General features: G+C 52.2%; 2 protein-coding genes across 4 annotated transcripts in view; one reads left to right on the top strand and one right to left on the bottom strand.

Annotated features, from left to right (window-relative positions):
* LOC121436483 (DNA polymerase nu-like) overlaps positions 1–15,961 on the top strand; it is a 137,837-nt gene extending 121,876 nt beyond the window's left edge. For all 3 annotated transcript variants that reach the window (XM_041636431.1, XM_041636432.1, XM_041636430.1), the window contains 5 exons: positions 9,078–9,188; positions 10,200–10,278; positions 13,877–13,944; positions 14,702–14,763; positions 15,902–15,961. In XM_041636431.1, coding sequence (XP_041492365.1) covers positions 9,078–9,188; positions 10,200–10,278; positions 13,877–13,944; positions 14,702–14,763; positions 15,902–15,961 — 380 coding nt within the window. The remainder of the gene's footprint in view (positions 1–9,077; positions 9,189–10,199; positions 10,279–13,876; positions 13,945–14,701; positions 14,764–15,901) is intronic.
* Positions 15,962–19,824: 3,863 nt separating this feature from the next.
* LOC121436457 (N-acetylaspartate synthetase) lies at positions 19,825–26,733 on the bottom strand. The gene is made up of 3 exons (XM_041636387.1): positions 25,537–26,733; positions 24,234–24,398; positions 19,825–22,107 (listed from the first exon to the last, which is right to left on the bottom strand). Exons 1-3 carry the CDS (start codon positions 25,901–25,903, stop codon positions 21,740–21,742), a joined length of 900 nt encoding a protein of 299 aa, XP_041492321.1. The 5' UTR covers positions 25,904–26,733; the 3' UTR covers positions 19,825–21,739.
* Between the last annotated feature and the right edge of the window lie 350 nt (positions 26,734–27,083).

Genomic DNA, 27,083 nt, shown 5'->3' with positions numbered 1-27,083 from the left:
AAAGCCTAAATCCCATGGTCACCGGTAGAGTGGGCATAGTTCAGCACTCTTCTCTGGTACAGACATCACCTCTCCTCCTTGTTCTTTCTTAAAGGAATTAATACCCAAAGCACATTAGAATAATCACTAGGTTATTGGCCAAGATTACCTGGATGCCTGGCATGTTTCATGCCAATGCTAAGGACGCAGTTTCTCACTTTCACACCTCACCTGTTGGCAGGTGAGACAGAGAGCCCATGGGATGCAACAAGCATTACATCCCATGTGTGGAAGACACCAGAGGGTTTCAGGACAGAGAGAGAACCCAGAAGAACTGCCAGCTACAGCCTTGCTGAGGAGGTGACCAGGGCTAGGTCTTGAAATGTCAGGAAGGGCCTAGGAAAGTCCCCAATGTGAGCAAGTGGGAAAACCTGGGCAGAGTATGAAGAGAATAGATGGGGTTGATCAAGCCCAGCCCATTCATAGAGCTTTACATGGCAGGCATCTGAGTTTTGTTTTAAAAATTAGTCCAGCAACACTGTTGCAAGAGATTTGGAGAGTTTGAGGTCAGGGCTACAACCGGAGGACAGTCTAGGATAGCAAAGGTGTTAGGAGCAGAGATGAAATGAGGGAAAACAGAGATGTCACTCAAGGAGATAGATGCCAGAGAGGCTGGGACTCCAACATCTTCTGATTGCCAGTGCAAATGGGGTCAGGCTCTCAGGTGTCTATGTACTCTACCATCCTCAGTTCAAACAATTACAGCCACACCAGTTACTCCTAAAGCCCCAGAGAGGCCAGCCCACAGCTTGTTCACATAGTTGTCTCTTACTCAAAATGCAAAATTGTCTAAATCAAGATATCTCGACTGCAGTCAACAAAGACTGTTGATGCTTTTGCTCCAGGTTCCTCTACCAGGTTCCCATGCCTGGTGCCTTAGAGTGGCCACTGCCATTTTTAAAATCTAACTGGGAATGAGTGGGTGAGATGATGGATTCTTGTGCCAATATTCCCATGGCTCACCAGTCACTCCTAAGTGTGCGGTGAAGGGATGCCAGGTGTCCTGACACGAGAATGACATCCAGAGTGTTGCTTCCACCCTGAGCACCAGCGTAGAGTGGCAGGGCATCAGGTCATCTTGCACTACAGAAAGAAACTCATCACCAGCGCTGGAAATGCTGGATAGAGGATAGACAAGGTTTGAAGCATGTGTAGTCAGATGGCATCCACTTTGGAACACAGTTCAGTCACTCCGTAGACAACCGTGAAACAGGCCAAAGTACATGAGTTTCAGACACTTGGAAGTGAGTATCCTATTGCTGTGGTTGCCAAGATGAGATGACTCCTGTATGTTCCTATGTCTGGAGGCACACAGCACAAGAGCTGGAGAAGACCCACACAGAATAAGCTCTGGGAGCAGCCAGCAGGATGGTTCCAAGTTCATATAGGCTGGAGTTAACTCACTGAATACCTGATACAGCCAATAAATGCCTCACAAGAGCCACACCTTATAGCTCCACAGAAAGATTACTCTAGCTTCCTCACCCCCAGCACAAAGACAGGCCTCAAAAGTCAAGAAGATGGCCAGGCAGTGGTGGCGCACACCTTTAATCCCAGCACTTGGGAGGCAGAGGCAGGCAGATCTTTGTGAGTTTGAGGCCAGCCTGGTCTACAGAGCGAGTTCCAGGACAGCCAGGAGAAACCCTGTCTTGAAAAACCACACACACACACACACAAAAAAAAAAAAATCAGGGAGATATACAAGTGATGAAGACCTGCCAAGAGAGTCATAGATAGAGAGCAAAGACACTTATACTCAACAACATAACGTCAATGATACCCAACATCCAGTCAGAAGCTATAGACATGGTAACCAAATGTGCTGAGTCAGAAGCTCGGTGCCCTGTCCTAGTTTCACATATCACCCATGAAGTGGTACGCAGAACCTTGTCGCTCCATGACAATTGCCTTGGGGCTGGAGGACAGCTCAGTGCATTAGCTAGCATAGGGGTGAGAGACTAGATCTCAGTACTTACCCTACCACCAACAACAAAAAGTTATAGGTTCTATATGTAAAGAGTTCTTCTGATCCTTGGACCTATGAACTCACCAGTGAAACATATGCTTCTGACCCACATCAAGTTAAAAAAGAAGTCCTCTCTGCTCAGGAACATGTGTAACCAACTGTGAGAGCTATTCTTGGTTGTCAGCTTGACTACATCTGGAATTAACTAAACCCCAAAAATGGAGGGCAGAGTTGTGAGGGATATTTGCTTTATTTGAAGTAGGAAGATCTACTTCTAATCTGGATCTTTGAGGTAGGAAGACATATCCTTCAATCCAGACCATTTGATCTGAGAGACCCCACCTCTTTTTTTTTTTGTTGTTGTTGCTGTTTTCTTTTTTTATTACTTAAAAAAATACCAGTCCAAATTCCCACTCCCTCCCCTCCTCCCAAAACCCTCCCTCTCCCTCCACAGACCCTCCCCTCACCCTCCCAACCCTAAGGGAGTGCCATGCACCCTGCCCTTTGGAAAGTCCAAGGCCCTCCCTACTATGTCTAGGTTGAGCAAGGTTTACATCCGAAGAGAATAGGATCCCAAGAAGCTGGTACATGCAGTAGAGACACATCCCAGTGTCACTATCAATGGCCCCTCAGTCTGCCCCAGCTGTCAGCCCACTTCAGGGGCATGGTTGTCCCTATGCTCGTTCACTCCCCATCCAGTTGGAGTTGGTGAGCTTCTATTAGCTCAAGAAAGCTGTCTCAGTGGATGACCCCTTCATGGTCTTGAGTTCCTTGCTCATACTCTCACTCCTTCCACTCTTCAACTGGATCTTGGGAGCTCAGTCCAGTGCTCTGATGTGGGTCATTGCCTGTGTTCCCCATCTGTTGTTGGACAAAGGTTCCATGGTGATATTTAAGATAATCATCAGTCTGACTACAAGGTAAGGTCAGTTCAGACACCCTCTCCTCTATTGCTTAGGGGAGACCTCACCTCTAATCCGGGCTACACCTTAACTACTGGATTCCTGGATTTTCCATTCGCAGTCAGCCATTGAATTAGCAGCTTGCAAGTCATTCTAGTAAATCCCCTTTCTATAGAGACCCGTCCTATAAGTTCTTTGCAACTCTAGAGAATCCTGACTAATACAGATTTTGGTACCAGAGTTGGTTCTAGAACAACAGACATATAAAGATGAATAGGCTTTTCAACTTGCCAACACCTATGGTTATCGAATCCTCTAGAAGTTCTTCCCCTGGGAGCCTGGAGAGTACTGAAAGCCCACGGTGTGAACTATTTTACTAACTTAAGGAGACAAGATTATCCTGATTCATCAATTGTAAGTGACAATGGATTTGGTGACCCTGTATCTGAAACTTTTGACAGTTTGGGGAAAAATAAGGAAAACGATGATGCTGATCAGCATCTCTGGATAAATTGACAAAGAATAAGATTGAGCTCCATGATAAAAATCAACCAACTTCTTGCATCTCAAAATACAGTGGAAGATGGCAAAGAGCTTAGTGATAAAACTGAAGGGCTCCTGAATTGTACAAGCAGTGTAAAAGTGTCTAAGTGTGCCCTGGAAGAGAATCCTCTCTTCGGTAGCCACAGAGCTCAAATTGCAGAAGACCAAACCAAAGCCCTCATACAAAGCTGGCTGAATTACAGCAAAAATTTAAGTCCCAGCCTCAGATGGTGTCCTCAGAGTAAGGCCACTAACTGGTAAAGAGTAGACCCTGTAATGTGGGCCAGGGCTGTCTGCGAGGAACCTTTTGAAGCTGAAAACTTTGAGTCCTCGGGTTCTTTAGAGTTTATCTTTCCTGAAGAAGTAGTCTCTCTCTGTCTTTAGCCCCACCCCTTGAAATATTGCCATTTTCACCTTTGACCAAGGAAATAAATCTCTCATTGTCTGCTGCTGAACCAGCGAGACTTCTTCTGAAAGAGATGCCAGGCGAAACAATACTGGTGTCCCTCAGTACCCACCAATAATTGCCTCTAGATCAGTGGTTCCCAGCCTTCCTAATGCTGCAGTCCTTTAACACAGATCCTCGTGTTGTGGAGACTGCTCACCATAAAACTGCTTTTGTTGCTACTTCATGGCTGTAACTTTGCTACTGTTAGGAATCATAAAGTAAATCTCTGTGTTTTCCAGTGGTCTTGGGGGACTTTTGTGAGAGGGTCGTTCAGCCCCCCTGGGGGTTGACACACAAGTTGAGAACCATTACTTTAGACCTAGAACCAGACTTGGAGCAGGCTCTTAGAGGTGAGGTAGAAAGTGCAGTCCATGAAGAGGTGTGTTACATTACTAAATAGCTTACTGAGAGTGCTAATTCATTCAAGCAGAAGTCTGGGCACTATGTGTAGGGATGGATTTGAAAGGTGTAGGATAGTGGTGGAAGGAACATGAACTGGTTCAGGCTGAGTTTATGGCTCTCTGAATGGAGATTCTAGGTTTAATATGAAAGTTCACACGGTTTTTTAAAGGGTGTTAAAAGTTTGCTTGAATGATTGGCTGAAGCATTTGTCAAGAGATGGCCTCCTAAAAAGAGCTGGAGATTCCTGATATCCTTTGGCTTAGTGTTGATGAATGGATTTAAAGGCTCAGGAGAATAGCAATGCTGGAGCAGGTACACTATGTAAAACCTAATCCTCCACAATGGAGAGGCCTAGGAGATATGCCCTATAAGACACAAAATGGTGAGGGGGCACCAGCATATTTGAAGAGCTTCATTGTCGCCCTTTTTCTTGTGCTAGGCCTTAGGTCAGAGATGATGCTGTTCAGTTGGGTTTAATTGGGACCCAAGGTAGCAGGGGCCAGGTGGCAACAGTGAATCACCCAAGGCAAGGTGATTGTGGTGGTTTGAAAGAAAATTGTCCCCAAAGGGAGTGGCACTATTAGAAGGTGCAGCTTTGTTGGAGTAGTTGTGGTCTTGTTGGAGGAAGTGTGTCATTGTGGAGGCAGGCTTTGAGGGGTCATATATAATCAAACCATGCCCAATGAGACAGTCTTTTTCCTACTGCCTGCATAGCAACATGTAGCAGCTCCTTCTCCAGCACCATGTCTGTCTGCAGGCTGCCATGCTCCCCATCATGATAAAATGGATTAAACCTCTGAAAATGTAAGCAACCACCTCAATTAAATGTTTTTCTTTACAAGAGTTGCTGTGGTCATGATGTCTCTTCAGAGCAATAGAAACCCTAAGACGGTGATCACAGTTAATGCAAAGGGCAGCACAGACAAGTAATGCCCATAATGGCCTAACCCATTATTGGTCAGCACAAGCAAAGTGAATTTCATGGTGGCATGACTCATATGGACCTGTGCTTCTGGCTAATCAGTCATGATATTTCCAGGCATGAAATACGTAAGAAACCCACTAAGTTTTTGTTTGATCTGTATAAGCAGAAAAATTTGTAAACAAATGAAAGAAAGGGTTCAAAGGATAGTAGCAAAGGCAATCTCAGCCCATGAATCAATTTCCAGACTTGAACTAGTTTGCAGACCCCTTGAATGTCCATCCAGGTTCCCCTAAGGTAGGACTTGATAAAATGCCTAAAGGTTTTACGGTTAGCCTTTCTCCATTCCTTCCCCAGAGGGGCCTACAGCCTTTTACAAGGGGAACTGTACACTGGGGGAAAGGAAGCAATCAGACTTTCTGGGGTCTTTTGGTTACTGGTTCTGAATTGACTCTGATTCTGGGAGATCCCAGGAAATCCTGTGACGTTCCTGTTAAAGTAAGAGCTTATGGAGGTCAGGTGAGTTTTGGTTGAAGGCTGATTCACAGTAGGTCCAGTGGGGCCTCAAACTCATCCTGTAGTTATTTCTATAGAAATATCTAATTGGACTAGATATACTTAGAAGTTGGCAGAATTCTCACATTGGCTCCCTGACCCTGTGGAGTGAGGGTTATCATGGTTGGAAAAGCTAAATGGAAGCCTTTAGAGTTGCCTGTGCCAAAGAAAACAGTCAGTCAAAAACATATCTCATCCCTGGAGGAACTACAGAAGTTGGTGCCTCCATCAAGGACTTGAAAGATGCAGGGGTGGAGTTCCCACCACATCTCCCTTTAACTCTCCTATCTGGCCAGTGCAGAAGACAGATGGGTCAAAACTCAACCAGGTAGTGACTCCAATTGTAGCTGCTGTACAGATGTGATGTCCTTACTTGAACAGATCAACACATCTCCTGGTACGTGATATGCAGCTATTGATCTAGCAAATGCCTTTTCCTGGTACTTGTCCATAAGGAGCACCAGAAGCAATTTGCTTACAGTTTGTAAGGCCTTTACAGTTTAGCTTCAAGGATATATTAACTCTCCTGCCCTGTGACATAAGGGATCTTGACTGTCTGTCTCTTCAATAAAATATTACTTTGGTGCTCTATATTAACAACATTATTCTGATTGGACCAAGAACTAGCAACCACTTTGAACTCATAGGTAACACATATGCACATCAGAAGGTGGGGAATAAATCTAACCAAAATTCAAGGGTCTTTTACTTTAGTGAAATTCTTAGGAGTCCAGTGGTGTGGGGCATGCAGAGACATTCCTTTCAAGATGAAGGATAAGTTATTGCACCTGACCCTTTCACCACCAAAACAAAAGCACAATGTTTAGTTGGCCTGTTTGGAGTCTGGAGACAGCACATTCCCCATTTGGTGTGGTGATCCGGCCCATACACCAAAAGCTGCTAGCTTTGTATGGGACCTGGAACGGAGAAGGCTCTCTGCATGCGGGTAACAGTTGTGTGGTTTGGTCTGTTTGTGGGGCTCCTGGCGATGAGACCAGGATCTATCCCTGGTGTATGAGCTGGCTTTTTGGAGCCTATTCCCTTTGGTGGGAAGCCTTGCTTAGCCTTGATGCAGGAGGCTTGGTCCTGTCTCAACTTCATGTGCCAGGCTTTGATGACTCCCTATGGGAGGCCTTACCCTTTCTGAGGAGTGAATGGGGGTGCGTGGGGGGAAGTGGAAGGAAGGGATGGAGAGGGAACTGTGGTTGGTATATAAAATGAACAAAAAAATTAAAATAAAAAAGAATGTGAGCTGGACGGTGGTGGCACACGCCTTTAATCCCAGCACTCATGAGGCAGAGGCAGGTGGATCTCTGTGAGTTCGAGGCCAGCCTGGTTTACAAGAGCTAGTTCCAGGACAGGATCCAAAGCTACAGAGAAACCCTGTCTCAAAAAAGAAAAGAAAAGAAAAGAAAAGAACAAAAATAAACAAAAAAACCAGAATGTGTTTGTACATATATTTGTGTTTTCTTTCCTCAATTACTTTATCATGGACTGTAACATCAATTAAGAGTATCAGTGGTTATCATATTTAAGTTTAAGATAGTAAAAGAATATTCCTCAAGGGACATTGTCACCTAGACTAGATTTATAATGTGTTTGTAATTGTACGAGGGATAGTTATGTCATCAGTTAGGTATAATCCTGACCTGGTAAATTTATAATGCACTTATGATTGTACATTGGATATTTATCTCATGCTTAGGCATTATTATGACCTGGTTATTCTTCCTTTGGAAATTAATCACAACATAAGGAGCTATGATTATTTGTCAAATTGACAAAGAGTGGGCTTGTGAGAGCTATTCATGGTTGCCAACTTGACTACATCTGGAATTAACTAAAACCCAAAAATGGAGGGCAGAGTTGTGAGCAATTTTTGCTTTAATAGGAAGAGCCACTTCTTTTTTTTTTACTGATTTAGCTATACTTTATTCATTTTTTCTTTTATTATTATTATTATTAAAAATTTCCACCTCCTCCTCTCCTCCCATTTCCCTCCCCTGGAAGAACCACTTCTAATCCAGATCTCTGAGGTAGGAAGACAACTCCTTCAATGCAGACCATTTGATCTGAGAGACCCCACCTCTAATCCAGGCTACACCTGCTGGAAGTCTGTGTAAGGACACGGAAGAAGGAAGCTTTTGTTCCTTGTATGCTTACTCTGGCCTTGCTAGCAAGATTGTCCCTTCACTGGCGTTGGAGCCTGCTTCTTCTGGATTCCAGCGTACTGAAGACCAGTTGAGACATCCAGTCTAATGGACTGAGCAACTGGTGGATTCCTGGATTTTCCATTCACAGCCAGCCATTGCTGGATTAGCTGGACTGCAGACTATAAGTCATTCTAATAAATCATATATATATATATATATATATATATATATATATATATAGAGAGAGAGAGAGAGAGAGAGAGAGAGAGAGAGAGAGATTCATGTTATAAGTTCTGTTACTCTAGAAAACCCTTACTAATACACCAGTATAGTGGCGGGGGGATGTTTTTGAGACAGCTCTGGCTATCCTGGAATTCACTTTGTATTCCAGGCTGGCCTTGAACTCACAGAGATCCACCTGCCTCTGCCTCCTGAGTGCTGGTATTAAAGGTGTGCACCACCATCTCCTGACAACATAGTGGGTTTATGTGCATTTTATTTATTTATTCACTTGTTTTTGGTTTGAGTGTTTATTCACTTGTTTTTGGTTTTGAGTGTTTTGCCTGTATATATGTCTGTGCACCACAAGCATGCAGTGCCTGCAGAGACCAGAAGAGGGCATCAGATCCTCTGTAACTAGAGTTACAGATGGTAGCAGCCATGTGGATGCCAGGAAGCAAACACCAAGTCCTCTGGAAGGATTAGTGCTTTTGAGCACTAAGCCATCTCTCTAGACCCTTATTCATTTCCTAAGAGCCCCAAGACATGTAAGCATCAGACCCCAGAAGGTCTCATTCTACCTTCGTGTGTGGACATACCCTCCATTCCTTGTTCTATATTTCAGCTGCCACATACCCCAGAATGACTCCTGTGCCCAAGCCTACATATGGCTTTCGATTTCTATAGAATAAAAATGTCCTTGTTCTGTGTAAGATCTCAGTGCAGCTAGAAGCCAGAAAAGAGTAGAAGTTTGACACATGGCCAACAGAAGACATCCCGGTACAGGCCCTACTGTATAGACGCCATCGTCCCTGGAATATATCGGATAGTTCTGTGAGAAGTGCAGGGCAGTATAAGGAGGCAGTGGCCACTTGGTGCTATGCCACTTGTACCTGTTTCTTGTCTGCTTCTCCTTCCTCTACCCTAGGCTATGTGACATCCATCTTGGGTAGAAGGAGGCCTCTGCCAAGGATCTCTTCACAGGACCAGAAGCTTCGGGCACAAGCAGAGCGACAGGCAGTAAACTTTGTGGTACAAGGTACTAGCCCCAGCCTACCACTGTCTGTGGCTCCTTCCTGGAAGGCCCATGTCCCCTGCTCCTTGGGTATTTGGCAGATTGCTCTGTCTGAGGTCTCACAGCCCTCACCCGTCCTGCCTGAGTGTCACAGCTGCTGATGTAGCAGGGCCATCTTTATGTTTCAGGCATTTTTGGAAGGACATGGTGAGGCATACCTGTAATACCAACCCTTGGAAGGCTAAAGTCATCTTGAGCTACATAGCCAGACCTTTAAAAAATGAAATAAAGAGATGGCCTCTCCAAGACCCTTGGAGGCCATTCTGTTCCCCTCTAAAAGTAAGAGCCTGAGTCCCCAGGATTCTCACCAACAATACAGTCTGTTGACAGAGGTTTCTATCCCACCCAGTCCCTCAGCCATTCAATCCCAAAGAAACACACAGGGGCTTACATTAATTATAAACTGGTTGGCCTATTATCTCAGGTTTCCTATTAATTAACTCTTACATCTTACATTAACCCATAATTCTTGTCACGTGGCTTGGTACCTTTTATCAGTGAGGCATTCTCATCTTGTTTCCTCTGTGTCCGGGTGACAACGGTAGACTGAACCTTTCCTCTTCCCAGAATTCTCCTGTTCTGGTTGCCCTGTCCATACTTCCTGCCTGGTTATTAGCTAATCAGCATTTTATTAAATCAATACAAGTGACAAATCTTTACAGTGTACAAGATCATTGTCCCACAGCAAGAGCCAGTCCTAGAGATGGGTTACTTGACATGGATAGGACCCTTCTCTCACACCCTGAGTATCTGACTGGGGTCAGGTTTTCTCAGTAAGGCATCCAAACCACATCCCCACAGCACTGGGAAGGAAGCAGCTCGATTGTATTAAGGATCCATGGTTTGCTTCCATTTGCAAAAACTCCTTCATTGTTAGCCAGTGGAATGAGCAGTGTCCATGGAAAATGTCTCTATAACAGCTCAGGCACTGTGAGCCACACCTCAAGTCCTAAAATTGAACCCTTGTCTCTACAGGTTCAGCCGCAGACCTCTGTAAGCTAGCTATGATCCACATCTTTGCTGCAGTGGCCACATCCCCAACCCTGACAGCCAGGTCAGTGAATTAGTCATTTTTCCAGGGCCCAACATTGAACTCCTGCCAAAGAGATCTGTTGGATGCCAAAATGGCATTGCTCCTTGTACCCACCACATGTTTTTCCATCCTACCCTAAGGACCCCAAGATCCTCCCATGGGCCTCTACACACCAGGGTGCCCATACCACTGCCTAAGTGGGTCAGCAATTCTAGTCCTGGGAGGAAATCTCCTACAGGAAGATGACAGCTTCCCTAGATCCCAAAATGTGAAATGGGTCCCATGGGCCCCTATATGCAGCCCCAAGAGGGCTGTGGAGACATGGGAACCTGCTTCCCTTTGGGCATTCCTTACCAAACTTACAGTTTTCTCTTGGCCAGTAATATAATTCATGCTCAAGGTATGAGTTTTCCTTTATCAGCAATTGCTCATATTTCTTTAGAAAACTTTTATCTCTTCGAATATTTCCCCTGCCCATTTTTACCTTTTACCTGTGTTCTTGGGTGGTTTTCACACCTCTGAACAGAAGTGTGCTCTGTAGATTAGTGTCATACAGAGCCAAGGGCAGGAGGCTCAGTTCTACGCCCTGTTGTCTCCTGCTTTTTACAGCCCTGTTCCAGGTACTTTCTTACTGAAAAGAAATAGGTTGGGAAGCTGCAAGCCCTCTGGGAAGGATACAAGAGGAAGGTGCAGAGACTGTAGCTGAGCCCTGCCCCAGGCATGCCCGAGGGTTGGGAGCAGACTGTGCAAAGCTGGGCCAAGCTGGTTTCTCCTGTCACCTCTCTCTGTCTTCTGCCCGGTACTCACAACGATTTCCTCCCAGTTCCTGTAACTGATGGACTCTGTACACGTGCCCACTCCCACTGTTCCTGTGATAACCTCTCACTTCATGTGGGCTGTGCACAGCCTGTGTCGGCCCGTCCTGGTGGCCGCTGGAAACACACTGCACTCTGCATCTGCCACACGCAAGGCTAGCAAGTTGCTTCTTCTGTTGCTGTTTTTCGAATTGGTGAAAGATGTTGGCATATTAAGGCTTAGGGTCTCTCCTTGGTTGCGATGTCTTTCCAAAAGATAAGCACAGGAAATCTGACTCGGAGATACAGAGAAAAGGAAACTGAGGCAACAAGCTGCGTGCACCTTGTCCAAATTCAGGAGAAGACAAGCTAGGGCTGGGTGTCCTCCCAGAACTGCAGAGTCTCCTATCTTGTGCCACCACACAAATGCACTTCTAAGAGAAACCCACAAAGAATTCAGCATGGCTAGGGTGCTCCATAAGAGGGAACTTCCTGGCAAACTATTGGCAAAGGGATGAGGTTAGGCCCTTCTGGAAAGTTCTCTCAAAGGGCCAGGATTTGTCTGCCTGTGTCAGGCCAGCCAGATGCAAATACAGTAGTTCTGTGTCCTCTGTGGAGCAGAGGGCAACCAGCAGAGGCATGGTCCCCTGGGAGTCTGGGTGGTCTAAGCCTGCATTCATCTGCTTCTCCTGCTTGTTCTTGTGCCCCAGCTTCCAGAGAGAAGTGTGATGTCTCTGTGGCTGTGATGGTGATGTGTGAGTGACTAACAGTCACACCTATTAGGTCCTGCCACACTGGCAGCTCAGACTGCATGGTGTGATTTCAAGAAGTGTGAAGGCACTTCTGCTAAATCTGGAAAGAGTTGCAAGTGCCTCTTCTGAGGTTTCTGTCCATTTAAAAAGTAAACCCTTTGGAAGCCAAGGCCTGCCAGACACCCTGGTACTAGTTTAAGAAAACATGCCAGTGCTACAGCTTAGTGCCTGCCATGTCCTACCACAGTCTGGCTTCTGGAAGGGAGTGCTGATGCCCTAGCCAGGGACAGTATATAAAACACAAGGAAATGCCTCTGTGAATGTCCCTGAGAATGTATACTCCACTCCTCCATAGTCTGGACCCAGCATGATATGTCCACTGCCTGCACAGTCTTTAGAATGTGCATTTGTTGGCCTCTAGTAACAGTGGCCTGGCTACAGTAGTCTGAGCTCAAAAGGTGTATCGTTTTCCTGCCAAGTCCTGTGCGTGCCAAGGCACAGAGGTTGCTGACTTTGTTTTAGAAGTTCAGGCCCTTTCCCTTTAGTGCCATGATTGAGGTAGCTGCTCTGACCATCTCAACACCTTCCAGGCAAGAGAAGGTCGTGATGGTCAAGGCAACCCTTTGCAACCTTCCTGAGAGTTGGAAACAGATGACTGGGTCACTCGTCTTAGAGGAGATGGCGTGCATGCTAGGAACATAGCCCCTTCTCTTCCCGCCCAGTAACAAAGGGTGTTAGAGAAGACTGATGGGTAGTTCACCATAGAACTCTGCTATCAGGAACCATCGTGGCCACTCTAGTCAGGCATTTTAAGGCTGCTTCTTCCTTCCAGCCAGGGTTCACCATCAGATCCATTACCACTGCTGGGGTTAAGTGGGGAGGGTTAACATAACTTCCCTGTGAAGCCTCAGCTTCCAGTGCCACAGGGGAACCCAGGACAAACTGCAGTGGGGGGCATATAGCATGTGATTATTGCGCTTCAGAGTTCCATCCAGGAGACAGCAAGGGCCCCTCTATGCCCTCGACCCTTCCCTGGGGACTGTGGGTGCTTGTGACCATCCTTATCCCCCGTGCTACACACTTCGTCCCTGGCAGTGCAGGAGCAGCTACCCTGTGCGCTCACAAAGGTGCTGGTACCAGGTCTGGGAACTACATATCTATAAGGATTTTGAAGTGACATTTCCCTGGAGCCTCCAAGGAGCCTGTGGTTTGTGACAAGCTGTCACATGTGCTGACAGATCTATGGGTTGAGAACTCAGATGTCCCCAGCAGTCCATGTCTCATCCTGTGCACATATGTGCTGTTCCCCCACTCACCTGGTCGAATCTGTTTGCTCTGCCCAACACTTACCCAACAGAGCACTGCTTCCTAGACTCCTCTTCCTACTGATGCCAGAAGGGGCTCAGGGGCCACACAGGACTGCTAGAGAAACGGAACCTGAGTGTCCATGAAGCCAAGTTCACCTAGAACTATGGTTTACTGCCCCAAAGTACATGCTGAGTCCTGTATGGGCCATCCAAAATATCCCATAGCTGATGTAATTTTGTACCTTTGAATTTTTGCATTCTTCAAGTTCTGTTAAATATTTATATGACTTTAAAAAGCAAATTTTAAAAAATATTGCCCATCATTTCCTCTAAACTAAAGGGTATGCTCCCCCCACGTTCTCCATTTAGCCTCCCTCCTCACAGCAGGAGCGGCTCCCCTGCCCCTTCCACGCTCTCATCACATCCCACAACCGGTGGAGGCTAGGGCACATGAAGAGGTCGCTCTGCTCCTAGGAAGCTCTTCCTCCAGCCTTCCAGTCTCCCATACCTGTGAAATGCTCAGCCTGCTCGGAGGCTGGACAGCTCTCCAGAAGCTATTTATCTCTCTCTCCTGACCCCTTCTGCCCACTCCCTGGAGCTGCCCTTCTGATGGTGAGCAACCCCAGGCCACAGTGCCAGGATGGCCATACCTATTCCACACTCTTTCATAAACCAGATGCCAAACAACCTACCAGGAACTGTGAATGCTAACCTGAGGTCCCGTGTGGAAGCACCCACACTCACAAATGCCCTCCTTCCTCTCCAGGTTAGTTGCCCAGATTCATGACGAGCTGCTGTTCGAAGTAGAAGACACTCAGGTCCCTGAGTTTGCAGGTGCGTCCAGGGGAGCATAGGGGGCGGTGTTACCCACAGTCAGGAAATTTGCCATCTCTTTGAAGCTCCGCCCCTCTGTCCCTCAAGGACTCTCCCAGCTGGCAGCTCGTTCGGTGACCCTAGTACCGGGAGATACATGTCTAGTGCTCCAGAACAGCCATGAAGCTTCTATGCACAGACATCCATGGCTGGGCCTCCATTCAGGGCAGTCTGTAGAGATGATGATAGTAGCTCACAAGATAGATCATACAGTCAGGGCCACAAAGCTACCTTCAGAGGCGTGACAAGAGCATCTCATACCTTTGCCAGAAGCATCAGAAACTGTGGTCTTCCATGCCCAGACTATCTTGACTGGTACCTTCTCCTAGCCCTAGTACCATAGCCAGAACCAGTGGAAGGGGCACAGTATCTACCACCTCAGCTGGCCTGCCTCTGCTGGGAAGAGCTGGGGTGGAAGGAGACCAGCTCAGTCAGTACAGTGGCCAGAAGGGTGGGCTGAGGATCCTCTAAGCTAAATCCTGAGCTGTGGATATAGACATTGGGTGTTTGTTGTACCAGCTATGAGGTTACATGAGAGGATCAAGGGCCCTGACCAATTGGTTTGAGTGGCTTGTAGATCCAAGAAATAACCAGGTGACTTGGATCAGGCAGGACTGAGCCTGAAGGTTCCTCAGTCCTCAACTCGTGGGGCCTGGGAGCCAGAAGGCTGGCCAGCCCTGGACCCACACAGCTGTAAGCAGCTGTTTTCCCGTTCTAGCTCTTGTCAGAAGGATCATGGAGTCCTTACAGCACGTACAGACTCTGGAACTGCAGCTGCAGGTGAGGAGACCCACATCCGCCCAACATTACAGCTGGGGTCAACCCAGGGTGGGCACCAGGGCTGCTGCCCTCCAAGCCTCCACTTGTCCTCCGATGAGGAACCCTTTCCCTGCTGGATGACTCGGTTGGTCCCTGGCAAGAAGCCACCACCATGGGTATCAACCGCTGCTCCTACCAGCCTCTGACTTAACCCCGCCCTGAGGCTCACCCGCATTGAGGATGTGGGCACTAGGTCCCATATACCCCAGTACACAAGTGGGCACATCTAAATACAGGCCCACTCTGCACCTTCTGAACACAGCCTGGAAGCAGCTCTGGGTTCTTGCCAGAAAAAGAGCGCTGGATGTTTCAGCATAGGCTCCCCAGAGCAGTGTGGACAACTGGGCAGGAAGTAACAAGGTGGGTGACCCAGGTGGAACCAGAAACACAGCTTGCCCTGTGGGCACTTCAGAACTAACCAGAGCCACAGAAACTGCTGACCATCTTCCAGAGCAGCCCTGGCTCCGCTCACAGGCTCAGAGGCTTCCCTGAGAAAGGGCAGTGCGCTCTCTGCACAGGTGGCAGCTTTGCAGGGCTAAGGAGCCACACATGTGTTTACCCACTTGGCAGGATCCTGCCCCCCTGAGGTTGTCCACACAGCCTATGCCTGTTGTGGGCAAAGAAGTAGGTACTAGGGGAGGAGCCTGGAGCCTAGGAAACTAAACTTAGCTGCCATCAGAGGGCCCTCATGAGGCAGAAAACAATGGGAAATTGGGAGTCAGCCCTTCTTCAGACATGGTGGCTTTGTCTAGTGCCTTGGGGAAAAGCCCACTCAAGTAAGGGTCTTCTGTCCCCTAGCATCTCTCAGAGATACAGCCCTGGCTGGGTGAGCACATATTGCACTAAGACATTCCTACCCTAAGTCACCATGCCTGGGAGCCCTGCAGACACTGCCTGAGGCCTGGTGGATAGGGTATTCCACCATGGTAGGTGCATGTGATGTGAGCGTGCAGAGGGCAAATATGAGTATATGTGTACCCATGTGTTCGCCTGTTATGTGGCTGCTCTCTCTGGAAGGATGTGTCCCTGTGCAACTGCTACCTCTTCAACCTGCGTGAGAGCCTGGGAGGTGGCTGAGTTTCTGTTTGTCACCCCACAGGTGCCCCTAAAGGTGAATTTGAGTGTTGGACGCTCATGGGGACATTTGGTCCCACTATAGGAGACCCTGGACTCCACCTGAGCCACAGCAAATTTCCCTGCAACAGCCCAGCTACCAATGAGGTCCCTCTTCAGTTCCTACCCCAATCAAGTAAATTTTTTCATCTTAAGTTTGTCTGTAGCCCTGTACAACAGTGGGAGGAGAGAGTTGGTTTCTACCAGTCCATCCTGCAGCCCTTCCCCAGGCCCAGGTCATCAGCTTGCACTCTGTGAGGGCGAGACAGATACAGACCACACTGACCTTTTGTGGAACAACTGGGTCACTACCTGTAAATGCCTTATGAGACGCTGTCTTCTCCTTGTCTAAGGGGATTCTTCCTGTGGGTGCCTCAACCCAACTTGACCCTTGATGAGTGTCCTCAGTCCTCGCTCTTCCCTGTGACGAACATAAGCCAGCATGGAGCATGTCCATAAGGAAGCCAACAGCGGGCACCAGTGAGAGCACCACCGGGCAAAAGATAAAAGGCCCAGCACCATGGCAGGCAGCACACTGGCTGTTTCACTTAAGATGTCTCAGAGATGGGCTTTGACATGTCACCCAAGTCCAGGAAAAGTCACCAGCCCTTCCTGCTGGCTGAGAAGCGCAGCCCTGACCATGCCATGGTTTCATTCCTCCTGGCTTTTGGGCAGGAAAGAAGGGATGTGGGAAGGAAACTCCTAGAAAACTATCCAGGAGCTGGGCACAGTATCTGAGTGATAGAAATCTCCCCCATCCTCCAAGGGTCCCCTCCTGACAATGCTGACTGATAGCCTGCACTGGGGTGGATGGGAAATGTCTTCATGTCTACCCCTCGATCTGGCCAACAGATACCTTCCTTCTTATAAAATGCTTATGGGTAGACAGGCAGACAACAGCAGGAGCCGCAGCCTGTGGCGGAGCCACCCAGCAGGAGGCTGCCAGCACCATCAGGGTTCACCTTCAGGAGAAGAATGAAGCTCTTCATGGACCCAACCCCCATAAACCCAGGAGTCTCGGCCTTGTAAATACCCAGACCCCAGAAACAGGCCAGGACAGTGGGGCTTGGTAGCCAGGAGACCATACTAAAAGTGTCTTAGCTATGCCTGACACCCAAGAACTGGGAACCAGCATAGGGAGAGAGTAAAACCTTCAAGAACTGGGAACCAGCACAGGGAGAGAGTAAAACCTTCAAGTTGCTGCTGGGCCCGAGTCAATCAATTCCTACCCCTCCACACCCACAGCTAAATTGTCCCACACACTGGCTGCTGCCTCTGTATCTACCACACTTAGGAAAGTGTGAAGGGCTGTAGAGCCCCTAACCATCTCTGGCCAAAGAGGAATCCAGGCACCTCTTCCCTGGTCAGGAAGAAAACATCATGGCTTGGGACCAGTTGGGGAAAGGGGTCTCTTCCCAACAGGGACACCAGAGCCCTACCCTTGCCTCACTGATTCCGCTCCTGCTCCAGGGTCCAGCTCAGCCAAACACAGGCACAAACCCAGAATATCCACCCCAGGAGGTGCCTCAAAAAAGCACAGAGCCGGGTTCCTTCAGTTCTGATTTTATTGAAAAACAGCAGCATTGGGGGCCGTGCAGGCAGGGGCACACACCCACTTGGGCCCCCAGCCTGTCTTCTTGGGAACTCGGCTCATCACCTGGCCCTAGGGGCTATTTTGGCACATCCTGGGGTCTCAGGACACCCCACCCCCATCATGGGCTCACAGTACAAATTCAAGAACAAACCCCAACAGTGAGATCTACCACTGTGTCACACCCTCACACCCTGACCAAACCCAGTCTGTCCTGTCCAAGGGGCCTCCAGCTCCTCTACCCTACCTCAGCCAAGGGGGAGATGGACAGAAGTCAGGGCCGAAGGAGGCTCAGCTAGCCTAGTGGGGTTGTGCTACATTCACATGGAGCTGGGCAGGGCAGGGGAGAGAATGGGCACAGTGAGAGACAACCATAAGACCCTGCTTCTTACCACAAAGAAAGTGCTCCCAGATCAGAGACTGTTCCCACTGGTTCCCTCCCACTGCTACACATGTGCACATACAAACACACGCATGCACACATCCATACACATATGGAGCTGCCCACGCATACACACATGCACACACATGCAACACATGAATGTGATTTCTTGAGCACATATAGTCACATGAGCACATGATTACAAATGGCATGTGCTTGTGCATACACACACGCAGTCATACAGATGCTCACACATGCATACACATACTCCAGGTGCACATGCTCACACGTGTGCACAAATGCACAACACAGATGGGTATGCACATTACGCAGGTATACCCCTTCTTTAAAATGGCTAATTATTGCTGTTTTTTTTTCTTTAAAAAATATACATCCAATAGTGGTTAAGTCAAGGCTCATCTTCTACCCAGACCCAGGCAAGCTGTGCCCACCTCCCATGGACCCCTCCCCCGCTGGAAGCACAGTGATGGCAGCACCAAAGAGCAGCACAGCCCAGGGTCTGCCCATCACCCAGCAGTGTAGCCAAGAGCCAGGGACAGGACCATGACTGAGGCCAGCACTGACCAAGAGAACAGGTAGCAACAGGTTCGGGCAGCAGTGCTACCACAGACAGGGAGACACAGCCACCTCAGGTCAGCTCTCTCAGGCCGCCCCTTGGGGCTTGGTGGGAAGGTAGCCTCAAGGGTGCCGCACAGCTCCTACCCAGCTAGGAAGCCATGCCCAGCCCCCAAGAAGTCCCAGGCACCAGCAAAAGACCCAGAAACTTTTGTCCCCAGGCCTCTAGCCACAGGCACAGCCCTGGAAGCCAGCTCCAGGAAGCTGTTGACTGCGGGGTCACCTGGGACTGGCAGAGGCAAGTGGACTGACCAGGGTGCTTTCCAGCAGCAAGTGAGAATCCTGTGGCTTAAAGAGTCCCAGGCATCGGGCCAAAGCCAAAGCTCACCTCAGGTGTGTCCCCGACTCTATGCTCTGTCCTGTCCCCTTCCCTGATGAAGGATGGGAGCACAGGGAGAGGCTGCCGTCGACACCAGGTCTCTGCTGTAGGTGCACCCCACCACCTCTCCCACCTCCCTCCCGACTAAAGCAGAGGCTCCCACACAAACAGGACTCCTGGAAGCCATAGGATCCTGAGTTCAGGTCAGACCCCAGGCCGGAGGCCCAAGGGAGGAGAGATGGCCAGCAAACTCAGAGGAGCTGCCCCAAGCACATGGCCACCAGGTGGAGCAGGGAGAAGGGCCTCCACAGAGGTAGAAAAAAACAGAATCTCAACAAACAGAAAATTCACATCAGTGCACATGTGCAGAGCTCGCCCAGCCCTGGTGGGATGAAGAGGACAGGGCCAGGCCCAGTCATCAGCAAGCTCAGCTCCCTCCAGCACAGGGCCTCGGGCCTGCCAAGCTGCACGCTGCCCAGTGAAGCTCCATCCTGGTGCAGCTGGAACCTACCCCACCACCCATTCCTGACATCTCGACCAAGTCTTGGTAGCAACCGAAAGCAGACAACGAATAATGAAGAGCCCGGCAAGCTTTCCTTCACCCATGGGCTGTTTGGCAGGAAGGGGTCCCCTTAGGCAGACAGGTGCCAATAAGCCAGAAGGGCCACACCTTCCCCCCAGGCTCCTAGGAAGGGAGAATCTACTATGAGCTCATCCCAGGTCAGTATCAAGGAGACGTGGGTGGCTGAGGGATCCCCAAGCTCTGCCCTGGCCCGAACAATCCCAGTGCCCTTCTAACCCCAAAGACTGCAGGCCCCAAAGGCACAGGATCAGAGAAGCCTTGGCAGCTGGTGGTGTCCAGCAGACCTGACTCCCTCTCAGGCCCACCCAGACCTCAGACCCCCCCATCCTCAGACACCAGCAGTCCCTACATCCACAGCAACTAAGACTAGCCCCGAGCCGAGACCAATCCAAACAGAAAAGAGGAAAAGGCACAACTGTTTGTTTTCCATTTTGCTAAAACACTTTACGTCTGTCTGTATAATCCAGATTAACAAAATCTGAGAGCTGCAAGAAAATAGGGTGCCGATTTCTGTACAGTCTACAAAACTCCCATCCCCAAGAGGGGACCGGGCACCACCAGGGAGGAATGTACAGGGGAGAGCGGGGTCTGTACAGTGTTCTGCAAATGCCTCAATTGCTAACAGGACAAAAGGCCCCTCAGGAAGCTGGGCTTGTTCCACCATTCATTCCCTCTAAGCCTTTCTAAGAATGGCGCCATGGTGCCAGGGGCCAGCTCTACAGCCTACCCGACCTGCCACTCCTTGTCCCCAAGCCCCACACAGAGGGTGTGGATGGGCCTTTATGCCCCACCCCCACCCCCACCCCCACCCTGCACTGAAGCTAAGTCCAGGTTTCAGGTGGCCACATGAGCACTGCCAGCCACTGCCTTCCTTCCTCTGTCCCAGGCTACCCCCCAATTCAGGCTGGACTCTAAGTGGGACCTCAAAAAGGAGAGGCCAGGAGCAGTTGGCCCAGCAGTATACTCTATAGTGAGATGGCTGGACCCACCCCAACAAAAAAACAACTCCCAAGTCCCAGGCAGTGCCCAGCCCTTCCCATGAGGCTTTAGGACCCTCCAGTCCCCTCAGGCCTACACACAGGGGTTCAAGAGGCAGCCTGAGACCTCACAGACCAGGAATGCACTTTGAGGGCAGTTCCACTAACCTAGAATTTCTTTCCATTCTCCAAACTGAAACCTTCCACCTACCCGGCCACCCACCCCCATCAAATGGGGCCAGAGACCACATGTATGCTAGCACCACACAGACGTGTGTCTGGAGGCTCAAACTACCATTTTGTCCCGGGAATTAAAGTCATGCAGAGTGCTATTCTGTCTACGTAACTTATTAGAGAATGGGTTGTTTCAGGCTGGGAGAAGCTGTGGCAGGCATCGCCAACAACAGCCTGAGCTAGTTACATTCACAGGGCAGACCCCACAAACAGCATGAGTCCACAGGGTCTCGGGCGGCTGGGAGGGGGCCACCTGATCTAACAGGTGTTGGGGGAGGTGTCCCCCCACCCCCCTGAAATCCCCACCATGCTGTGCAGTGGATTGCTACAGGAACCGAACCTGGGTGCCCAGCCAAGTCAGCCAGAGCAAAGAGGCACGGGGACCACAGGGAAAGAGGTAAGATGATTCTGAAGCAAAGCAGGAATGGCTAGGGCCGGGTTAGGCCAGGCCCGGCCCCACCAGAGAGACAGGATCAGGCAGGTGGGCCCTCCAGAGGCCAGCTCAGGACAGGACAGGTGAGCTCACCAGCTCGGACCTGAGGTTCAGACTAGGCAGGGCAGCGGGGCAGGGGGCTGTGGCATGCGGCATGCTGCAGCCAGGCCATGTCCTCAGCATGCACAGGGCAAAGCAGGGCCTGGGGCCAGCTTGGCCTCCCACAGGGCAGTGGCTGGCCAGCCCAGCAGGCCGCTCTTCCAGAGGCCATTGGCTGAGCCTTAGCCTGGCTGGGGGCCAGGGTTCTGCTCCTTGTGGGACTTGTTGTAGAGGTTCTGTGCTCGACGGGCAAGGCTAGTCCTCCCCTGATGGAGGCAGGCTGGGCAGCTTTGTGGATAGTCCAGGTGGTCCACAATGCTGCTCTTCAAGGCATGACGAGCCACTCTGCTGGGCTGGGGGGGGCAAGGGCCGGGGCTGCAGACAATCTACCCCACCAGAGTGTTGCCGAGGAGCAACGCCCTGTGTCCCCCAGAACCAGCCAGGTGATGCTGAGAAAGGAAAATCCAAACTAACGCCAAGGTGAGCATTGGAAAGCAGGGCCGCACTGGGCAGCGAGCAGGAGGGCAGAGGTGAACAGGGGCAGACAGGGTGGTGGGCAGGTGGTGGTGGTCACTCCTCGCGTAGCTGCAGGCGGTAGCGGTGGTAGCGGACCTGGAAGAAGAGGCGCTCGGCCAGCGAGAGGGTCATGCCAGGCAGCACGTAGTGATCAGTTGCGCCCATGTGTCTGAAGCCCAGTGATTCATAGAGCTTGTGGGCGGCCACCTTAACAGCTGTGGTGCCCAGTACCACTGCAGAGTAGTTGTGCAGCATGGCAAACTCCAGTACCCTCCGGCCCAGAGCCTTGGCAATGCCTTTGCCGCGGAAGCGTGAGTCCACGGACATGCGGAGCAGCTCCACCGTATTGTCCTCTTGATGGGCCCGAGCGGCCACGATGCCCACAACATTGCCATCCAGCACGGCCACCCAGAAACAGGATCCTAGGAAGGACAGGACAGTCAGGGACATTTTGCAGGGAAGGCTGGAGAGACTTCAGCTGCCCATTCCTGCTGGGCACCAAGTCAGGGCATTACAATGACGCCCAATCATCCAGGGCCCTGGCCCTCCTTTCCGCTTTTGGAACAGCAAGGGCGGCCATAATTCAGGATAAGCAGGTAAGGTGCCTCCTCCAGACCCCCTATGCAACAAAAACATTCCAGTGGCCTTAGTCCGGCTGACCTGCCCAACTTTGCGTGACTGGATCCCACAACACAGGCAGGCACAATCAACTCAGGCCGGAGTCTGTACTGTCCTGGCCAGAATAGTAGTTGGAGGTGCCTAGGAGCCGGGCAGGCCTTGATGAAGCAGATTCCTACCCCCAGACCACCTGAAAAACCAGAGTCAAGGCCTCAGTTCCAGCTGACCTACTCAGAATCCCAGCCCCTGGCCTGCCATCCTCCTCCTCCACAATCCTTGCAGGGATAGAACTGAGTGATAACCCAGAAGAATGTTTTAGATCTACCAGTGAGAGACCACAGACCGCCACAGACACCCCCAAGCCCCAGTGACTGGACAAGGAGCCTGATGACCAAGCCAGCTATCTCCACCTATAGCAAAGCCAATCCCAGGCTCACTTCTACAAGAAGGGGAAAGGAGGGAATAAGGAGTTGGGATGGGAAGGATGCTGAAGGGCACAGGCCACGGGGAACCCAGTCACCATCAGGAACCAGAGGTCCATGGTCAAGGGATACCTTTTCTTGAAAGTCAAAGGTTGAGGGACAGCAGGGGAGAGCGTCTGACTGGCCAAGAGAGTGCCCTGCTGTGGGTGACCTGGCCTTCCCTCAAAGGGTCACACTTCCCCCAAAGGCTCTGCACCTGTAACCTGTCCCCAGCAAGCAGTAGGAAGCACCCCTACCTTCACTTCTCACCTCTTCGGGCCCGGGGGAGACTCAGAGCTCTGTAGCTAAGGGTGCTGCTTGCCCCGCTCCAGGGTAGCAGAGAAAGTCAACAGCTCAGGAGGGCCCGCATGCCAGAGCCTCTAGGACTTCCCCCACCCGAAGGGGACCCTATGGGCCAGTCCCGCTCTTACCAACTGCTGCACGCCCACCCACCCAAGCCAGACCAGAGATCAGAACAGCCTCCAGCACTGACTGCCTGCACTCCGCCAGGTCTCGTTCCCCATCTGCATGAGAACTCATAAATCCACACAGCTCCATTAGCTGCTGTCCAGCATTTGCTCTTGTGGGATCCCGTAAACCCAGCAGATGTCTAAGGGTTAGCAAAGACTGCCACACTCAAACCCCCCAGGGTAACTGAAGCTCAGACAGAGCACATGACAGGCACCTCTGGCCACACCCATGCCATCTACCCAAGCCCACTCCGGCCATTTCCCCCCTTTTCTTCCCAAGCAATGCCAGGTAGGTTGAGGGTCCTGCAGAGGCCAGGAAGCTACACTTGAACGTGAGAAGGGCCAAGGAGAACAGCAGGCACCAAGGCCAGCTAGCTGGGCAGGAGGTTGGGGCGCGAGGTAGGGCAGCTGGGGAGGATCTGGCAAAAACGATACCTGGCAGAGCCAGAGCGGCTGCCCTTCCCTGAAACAGACCCAACTCCTGCTGGCCAGCACTACCCTCAGCCCCTCATATCCCAACTGTCTCCTTCTTCTGGTTCTCAAGACCTATTCTGCTTCAGGGCTTGTTTGGGGGAGAGAGCAGCCCCTCTCTCTGCGTTAAGCCCTAGGTCTGTGGTAATTCCTTATGATTCACTAGGAGGTTCACTGGTCAGGATGCCAAGGATAAGGCTGGGACCTCTTCCCACACTGCTCCCTGGACCTTTCCTGTGCCACACAGGCTTCCTCCACCCAAGGCACTCTGGGCTGGCTCAGGGTCCAGTCAGGACTTACCTCCCCAACACACACACACACACAAAGCAGGTACCAGGAAAAGGCGTCTGTCAGCGGGCACAGTGGAGCCAGGCCACCAAGGAAAGGACTCGCTCTGGCCTCCCCAGCTGACTCTACACTTAGCTAGAGGCCTCAGTCATTCAGAACATCAGGATCCCTCAGCCCAGCCCTCTAGTACCTGAAAGGGAAGAGGGAGGGGGCAGTTAGGGCTGGAATTTCAGAACTCACCAGGTGGCTTCATGTAGTACTGCTCTATGTCAGCCATGTCCGTGTGCAGCGCACACTCCAGGTAGGCCAGAATCACCTTTCGGCTGTAGTAGTAGCGCAGGGCCAGGAGCCCCGCTGGCACCAGGCACGTCAGCAGCAGTGAGCGGGTCACAGCAAAGCAGAGGGCTGCAGGCAAGGAGGCACAGGTGAGGTGGCAGGTGCAGAGAGGACATGGGTGGGCCCCACAGCACCGGGAGTCCAAACCACCTTGGTAAATCAGTGCTTAGGGATGCGCCCCACCAGGGACTGTTTCTCTGTGTAGGAGCAGTCATGGCCGCGGGTCCCTTTCTACGCTTCCTCACTTCCACTCTCTGGCGTAAACACCTGCTACCTTCACAACCTGAAACAAAGGTCCACAATACAGCCAGGGCCAGGCCAGTGCTGGTCAGCCCTCGGTGCCCCAGTTTCCAAGAGGGCTCTTGCCTACTCCACCTAGCCTGGTGCTAAGTCAAACAGCTGGACAAAGACACCAGGGCACTGCCTAACCAAGCAGGTCATCCCACACTGGGGTGTGAAGGGCCCCAGTCAGAGCCATCCCTGGGCAGTTTCTGGGTCCGCTAGGCCCACAGGGTCAGGCGACAAGCACCACACCGCTTCCAGATTCATTTATTCTGTGGAGGAGGAAGAGGCACTAGAGCAAAAGTTGCCTCCCCTGAATGACCTTGGGAGAGTCGCCTCAAGCTCCTCATCCGCAGAATGGGATGACTTGAATGTTGGGGGGAAGGGTGTGCTTAGGACCGCACAGGATATCCTCCCTGTGGCCCTGGCTCTGGCGAACAGCCTCCCAGGCTCCCCGCGGAGCTGGCTGTCTTCCCGTCATAAATTAGCACTTGAGCCTCAGGCGGCCTCCCCCGCCCGCAGATTATATATAGTTGTCGCGCCGGGCCGCAGCTGCAGCGCTACCTGCCCTGTCACGCCGCCCCCACCCGGGATGCCCCGCGACGGGGAGAACGGGCACCGCGGACTGAGTTGCTGACCCAATGCTTCCCAGGTCCGCAGCGCCCGCACTCAGCCCGCACCGGTTCCCACGCCCGGCCCAGGCGTCTTGGCCGTAAGACCGCAGCACTGCGCCGCGGGTTCGAGTGGGTCTCCTCCCCGCCGGTCCCACGGACGGATGCGGCACCCGGGCTTCCAGATGGGGACCCAGGAGAAGGCGGGGCAAAGCGCGACGGTCCCCGGAGGGGTCCGCTGGACCCGCTGGAGCCGGGCCCGACCCGGGACTGCGGCAGACCCGCCGGTCCCCCGCCCCCCGCGGCGCACTGACCCGCCAGCAGGGCGTAGAGCAGCTGGGTGCGCGGGTGCTGCCGCAGGCCGCGGAAAGCCGTGTTGGGGATGCGCTCCAAGATGCCGTCGTAGAAGATGCGGCGCGCCGCCTCCTGTTCGGCTGCGCGGAACTCGCGGATGCACACGCCGCGCCCCTCCGGCGGCCCCGCGCCCCCCGTGCCTCCGTGGGGCTGGGGACCTGGCGCGGGTGGGGGCGCGACGGCCGGCCCGGGCGCGGCAGGTAGCGGGGGCCACATGGCTCCGGCGGCGGCGAGCAGCGCGTCCTTCTTGGCCCCCGGCAGTGCCTCATGGTCCTCCGCAGCCAAGATCTTCGTCTCGCAGACCATGTCGGGAGGCCCACAATGCATGCACCCGGCCGGGCGGCGCAGCGCAGGGACGCGGGCCGGCGGCGGCGGGCAGAGCCCGGGCCCAGGGCAAGGGCGCGGCGCCCTCGGACCCGCGACAGCGGCGGCAGCGGCAGCTCAGGGGCGCAGGGCGGAGGTGGCGGGCGGCCGGGGCGCGCGCAGGGAGCTGCGCCGCATTTTGGAGAAGTATTTATAATGCAGCGGCGCCGGTGCAGTCGAGGCGCCCGGGGTCCCGCAGGGTCCTAGCGTCCACTGCATTGGCTGCCGAGGGTCACCATGTGATCTCGGGGGTGGGAGCTGACGCCGCCTCCGCGCCCGCCCGATGGTACACTTGGGCTGCGCGGCGGGCGGACCGCGGGAGCACGGTGGGGCCCGGCGACGAGAGTGCGAGAAATCGGCTAGGCCAGTGGTCCTAATTGAGCGCGCGGGCGAGCGGCAGCGAGGACAGGGCGCTCGGAGAGGCGCTGTGTGGGGGGCTTGAGGCTCGCCCGGAGGAAAGCGAGTGATGGACGCCTCCCACCCCGCCCCTGAGCACCCGCAAAGCTGCCGCTGCGCTCGGGCCTCCGTGCCTACAGCAGCGCGTCCTCCTCCTCCGCGGCCGCTAGCAGCAGTCACGGAAGTGTCTCCATCTCCCACCCCTTTGTCTGAACGCAGTGCCCGGCCGAAGTCCTCGGGAGGGGCATCGTGCTCCCCGGGCCGGTGCCCTGCGAGCCTGTGGTCGGGGCCGAACGGACTGAGGCAGTGAGGACGAAGTTGAAGTGGGGTATGATGCTCGCGCCTCTTGACGCAGCGCCGCACCCCACCCTACTCCAATCTGACACCCGACCGCTCCCGGCAGCAGGCAAGCTGGATTGCAGGACCCCTCCCGGCTCGGCCCCCGCCTTCCGCGGCCCGCGCATGCGCCCCGTGGCCTTGGTGCAGGTGCAGCGGGGGCTCGCATCTGAACCGCGTCTCGTGGTCCCCAAGAGCAAGACGTGCAGACGCAGCAGACTAAGCACGCATGAGGTGGGGTCTAGTATCGAGGTTGAGGAGCGCGTAGTGGCATATTCTCTTGCCTGGGTCACAGGGTTGGGCACCCCCGAAGCCGAATTCTCCCACATGATCGCCGAGACCCTGACGTCTCTGGGCCTGAGAACCCTCAGTCTCCGTCGTACCGCACCAGAGTTAGACAGCATAGTGACTA

Source organism: Microtus oregoni, unplaced genomic scaffold (assembly GCF_018167655.1).
Source record: "Microtus oregoni isolate MIOR12 unplaced genomic scaffold, Mior012 000049F_ref0000343, whole genome shotgun sequence".
NCBI lineage: Eukaryota > Metazoa > Chordata > Mammalia > Rodentia > Cricetidae > Microtus > Microtus oregoni.
Note: the sequence above shows the minus strand (reverse complement) of the source record. Positions and strands in the feature narration are given on the sequence as shown.

Bases quoted from the DNA above. Each gene is read 5' to 3' on its own strand.
- LOC121436457 (XM_041636387.1), bottom strand. From the start codon at position 25,903: ATGCATTGTGGGCCTCCCGACATGGTCTGCGAGACGAAGATCTTGGCT. The intron at 24,399-25,536 runs GTCAGTGCGCCG...CCTTGCCTGCAG, and splicing joins GCTCTACGCCCTGCTGGCGG to CCCTCTGCTTTGCTGTGACC. The intron at 22,108-24,233 runs GTGAGTTCTGAA...TGTCCTTCCTAG, and splicing joins GTACTACATGAAGCCACCTG to GATCCTGTTTCTGGGTGGCC.